Source organism: Drosophila novamexicana, unplaced genomic scaffold (genome assembly GCF_003285875.2).
Source record: "Drosophila novamexicana strain 15010-1031.04,08,12 unplaced genomic scaffold, DnovRS2.1 tig00004549-arrow-arrow-pilon, whole genome shotgun sequence".
NCBI classification, from domain to species: Eukaryota; Metazoa; Arthropoda; class Insecta; order Diptera; family Drosophilidae; genus Drosophila; species Drosophila novamexicana.
In genome coordinates, this window is record NW_020825047.1 from 1486876 (window position 1) to 1491384 (window position 4509).

General features: G+C 46.1%; 1 protein-coding gene across 1 annotated transcript; it reads right to left on the reverse strand.

The window, feature by feature from the left end:
* Positions 1-374: 374 nt before the first annotated feature.
* Positions 375-2381, reverse strand: LOC115769251 (transcription factor MafB). The gene is made up of 2 exons (XM_030713963.1): positions 2276-2381; positions 375-2206 (listed from the first exon to the last, which is right to left on the reverse strand). Exon 2 carries the CDS (start codon positions 2182-2184, stop codon positions 685-687), a length of 1500 nt encoding a protein of 499 aa, XP_030569823.1. The 5' UTR covers positions 2185-2206; positions 2276-2381; the 3' UTR covers positions 375-684.
* Between the last annotated feature and the right edge of the window lie 2128 nt (positions 2382-4509).

A 4509-nucleotide genomic window follows, 5' to 3' on the forward strand; every position in this document is an offset into this window, starting at 1 on the left:
TTTGCAGATTTTTAAAATGATTTCGTATATAATTTATATATTGTGTATTCTTTGGGCTTTTATTATTATAAGGATATTTTTGAGAAATTATTTAGATGAAGAAGAAGAGCTGAAGCTGAAGTTATTTTTTTTTTTGGCATTTTTGCGGATTAGACAATAGAGATGAAATAATTTTGAAAACCATTTTTTTTAGACAATCAAAATTAAATAGCACAGTATTTATTTTCGAGGTAAACCATATTTTAATTTTTTTCGGGGCTTGAAAATATATTGGAAAAATCGTTTTTGTTATGCTATATTGAAATCCATTTTCGAAAAGAAACCATAGTAAAATATAATATAAAAGCAACTACGGTAAAGGGATATTATTTAGGAAACTCTAGTGCAGTCCCAGGGAAACTGAATGTATGAGATGTATCTTATATTAAACGGAAATTTAAATATGTTGTTCAAATTTGTTGGGAAGCATTTTCACTTGTGGACTATTTTGGCGTCATTTACCAGATCAGATTAGTTAACCACCTGCTGTGGTGGCCACTGCGAATGCGGATGAGAATGCGAGGCACGATGCGGCGGCAGAGACTGTGACTGCGACTGAGGCTGCTGCTGCTGCTGCTGCTGTTGCTGCTGCAACGGATGCGAGTTATTTGAGATGGAAGCCGTTGGGGCCGCCGCCAGTTGGCGTCATAGATAGAACTCCGGCGAGCTTTGACTGTCCGCGCCGGCGGCGGCGGCGCCTGTTCTCTGCTGCTGGAGGCGCAGCATCAGTGCGTCGCGTTCCTGGCAAACGCGCGAATACTCCATCTTGAGTCGATGCAGATCCTGGTTGAGCTGGCGATTGGCCTTTTCTAGTTCGTGGCGCTGATGCAGCCGCTTGGAGCGGCAATTCTGTGCATACCCACGATTCTTGAGCGTGCGCCGCTTCTGCTTCAGGCGCACTACCTCCTCCCGTGGGCAGCCGTGCAGGCGTTTATTGAGCTCTCTCACAGTCAACGTGGTCAGCATGTCATCATTGATGCAATCCTCTAGCGTGGCATTGCTGTACGCACCGGAGCAGGTGCGTGGCGAATTGTTAGAGCTGCGTGTCGAGCTCGCCGACAGCGGGCGACAGGGCTGCAGTATAGAACGGACACAGCCACGTGAATTGGAGGCGCTGCTGGCTCCGCTGCTGCTGCCAGCTGAGGGCAGCTGTGGCCCACAATTGGTAAGCGTTTGACATAGGCTGCCAGGGGCACCGGTAACAGGGCCAGGACTGCCCGCATACGAGTTCGCGGAGTTCGAGTGCATATTGATGGGCAGCGCGTGCTCCAGACTGTGAAAATGATGATGGGCATGATGCGGGGGATGTTGTGCCTGCATATGCCTTGTCTGGGCATGATGATGATGATGGTGGCTCTGCATCAGCGGATGTCCATGATGATGATGTGCCGCCGCAGCGGCGGCATGCATGGCATACTCTCTCTGACGCTCCCACTCCTCGGCCTCCTCCTGTGTGCCGGGACAGGCAAGCGGGCGCAAATCCAGCGGCTGTTGATCGGCACGCATCGAATTAGGCAGCCACATCATCTCCTGACTGAGACCCACGGCGGCCACATTGGCGCCGGAGTTGGAGCGTCCGGCATGGTAATGATGCGCATATGCCTGACTGGGGCAGCTGCTGCTGCCCGTGGGTGAACCCACTACGGGCGGTGTCTCTGGCGGTGTGGATGGTACGCCGCCAGGCACAGTAGGGGCAGCGGCAGAAGCTGCGGCGGTGTTCACCAACACAGCTTGACCGCCAACGGGATCGCCCACATAGCCCTCGGGCGGCGGGCTGAGCGGCTGCAAGCGTCGCTCATCTATGTGCCACTGATGTCCCGAAAAGGAGCGCAGCTTTATGTGCGATACAGAAGCCAGCTGGGAGCCGTCAGCGCCGGCCGCTTCCGGTACAGCAATGGGTAGTGGCAGTGGCATTGGCAGCGGTTCCGCCTCCTCATCCGCTGGCGGCTCAGCGCCATGCACTGTTGTCCATTTAACCGGCTGTGGTGGACTGTGATCCTCGCGCTTAACATGCCCAATGGCGGCGGCGGCGGCGGTCACCGGCGTTAGGGTTGTTACCGTGTTACCGGCCACGCCTTCGCCCAAATGATCCAAATTAAATTCCTGCAGGTATGACTCGGCGATGGTGGGATCTTCCATTTTCATTGGATCGCCGGTTCACATACAACTACGGGTGGGTTGGGTTTGGGGTGGAGGGGGAGTCGCTTTAAGTTAACAGTTATCAGGGGGCACTCACGCACTGACACTGCTCGAATTTGGTTTGGTTAAACTTTCTTATGGGTCACACTGCACTTGGCTGGATCTTAGCTCTTGCGTTTAAAATTTGAAATTTGTTTGCTTACAATTTTTTTTTAAATCTCTCAAATTTGTGTTTAATTTTTCTGAATTTGGCGCGAGCGCGTTTGAATTGTGTTATTATGTTTTATTTTTTCCTTTTGCCGCTCGCTGCGTCCAGTTTCAAAGAGTTAACGGTGGCGACTGAGTCTGGTTCTAGTCGTATACTTGACTGCAGGGTGGCCCTGACCGCAGAATGGCGGCGACGCGCGCATCGCCTCAATTCGATGTATATGTGACTGTGTGGCTGTGTGTAAGTCTGTGAGTGTGTGTGTGTATTAAAGAGCAACAACAGCTCCAAGCGCTGCCAGCTTGCACGCCATTCGCTGTTGAGCTCCTGCTGGAATTGTAAAAGCTTAGCCGCAATAACAACAACAGGCGTTAGCGGCGTGAGAGAGATTTTGGCACCCTTACACCGTTAAATGTTTGTTGTCAGGCGCTCTCTCGCGCTCCGCAGTGCAATTCAGAATGTCTCTCATCTTCTGCACAGTGGCACACTGTATAATAATAAAGTTTAATTGAATTTTTGTAGAATAATTTTTTGCGATTTTCTGATTTTTTTTCATAAGATGCCTTAATTAAGTCGGAGCCGTTTACGCGTTTTAGTATCTCCAGCTCACAGGCCCTTTTTCTATATATATACATTTATTATAGATTTTGTTTTTTTATACTTATAAATAGGCACATTTTTACTACTATTATTTGTTTTTTTTTTTTTATGGTGTTTTTATTTTTATTGTTTTCGTTATACTAATTTTTTAATAGTTGTAATAATATTTTTTGCAATAACTTACAAATCATACTTTAATTAATGTATTTACCATTTTACCTTCTCTCTGCTCTTTCTTGAAAGCTTTGTTTTGCTCTTGCTACCGATGCTTCGGCTATGTTTGTTCGCTTTCTGTTGACTTCGTCACTTGTCGTCATTTGCTTGGCTTTGGTGGTGGCTGTTGTTGTTGCTGTTCTTGAAGTAGGCGTTTTTGAATTGCCATAGAGCGCATAAAAATGGCACACACACACATACAAGCACACACACACGGCAAGCATAGAGCGAATGGTGCACACATATACAAGCTCACCTTATGCTGCGACGGCTCCGCCCACTTGCTGTTGACCATGGCTTGTATGTGTGCGTGTGTGTGTTTGTGTTCGCGCATATTTATGAGAAACTACCACAGAAATTCCTACATATACCGACATTCCAGTTGGCTGGCAAAGGTTTGGTTGGCGCTTGCATTGGAAAATCAACGCACTGTGTATAGCATCCTGTTGGGGCATCCATTGTTCCAGTTTTCCAGTGCATAAGTCAATGGTAGATATTTTAGTGTTGATACGTCGCTCGATTTGTTTTGTTCCAAGAACTCTCCACTATATAGTATGCGAACATACACATGCACACGTATGTATGAATATATTGTAACTGTATTTGTGTTTGCTTTGGCTTGGCTTGTGCAAAGGATTTTGGGCTGGACTGCACAGGTGCATGCTGCTGACTCGGCATTAAATTGTCCCTACCTTCGACTCGGTTTTTCGGACATGGGCGTTGAGAGTTTTTTCCTTGTTGTTAGTGTGTTTCTTTTAATTTTATTCTTTTGCTGTGCAAATGTTTTGGCTGCCGCAACTAAACAGATTTTTCATTTCTGTTATGTAATGTTATTGTGAGCTATCCGAACTGGGAAGCTGTGTATTTTATGGTCACAACTTTCATGCAACAAGTTTTTTTTGCGGGCTGCGAGCGGATCTTTTTGTCCATCGAGGGACACTAAATGTGGGCTAACAATTGAATACTGCTAAAACATAAAGTTAGGCACAATCGGGCTTATGTTTAATTTATTGCGGGTTGGGATTAGTTTAGATTTGAATTTGCGGAAACGCTTCCACGTCTTTAGGCTCTCTTAACTGATGCGATTTTTATGTGTCATTGTATTTTGTTTATATTTTTCACTTTATTAAATCGGTTTTTTTTTAATTATAAGAAAATATATTCTAACTAGCGGGTATTGCCCGGCCTTGCCCGTCAAACGTTTTGTGCTAAAAGTTTTAGATATTATTTTTCCACTAAGTAAACGCATGTGGAAAATTGAAATATACCCGTACTATCCTGATCTCCACTATTCTATTTGTATACCCTGAACC

What these genes read in the sequence shown, in the direction of transcription:
- LOC115769251 (XM_030713963.1), bottom strand. Translation starts at nt 2,184, where the DNA reads ATGAAAATGGAAGATCCCACCATCGCCGAGTCATACCTGCAGGAATTT.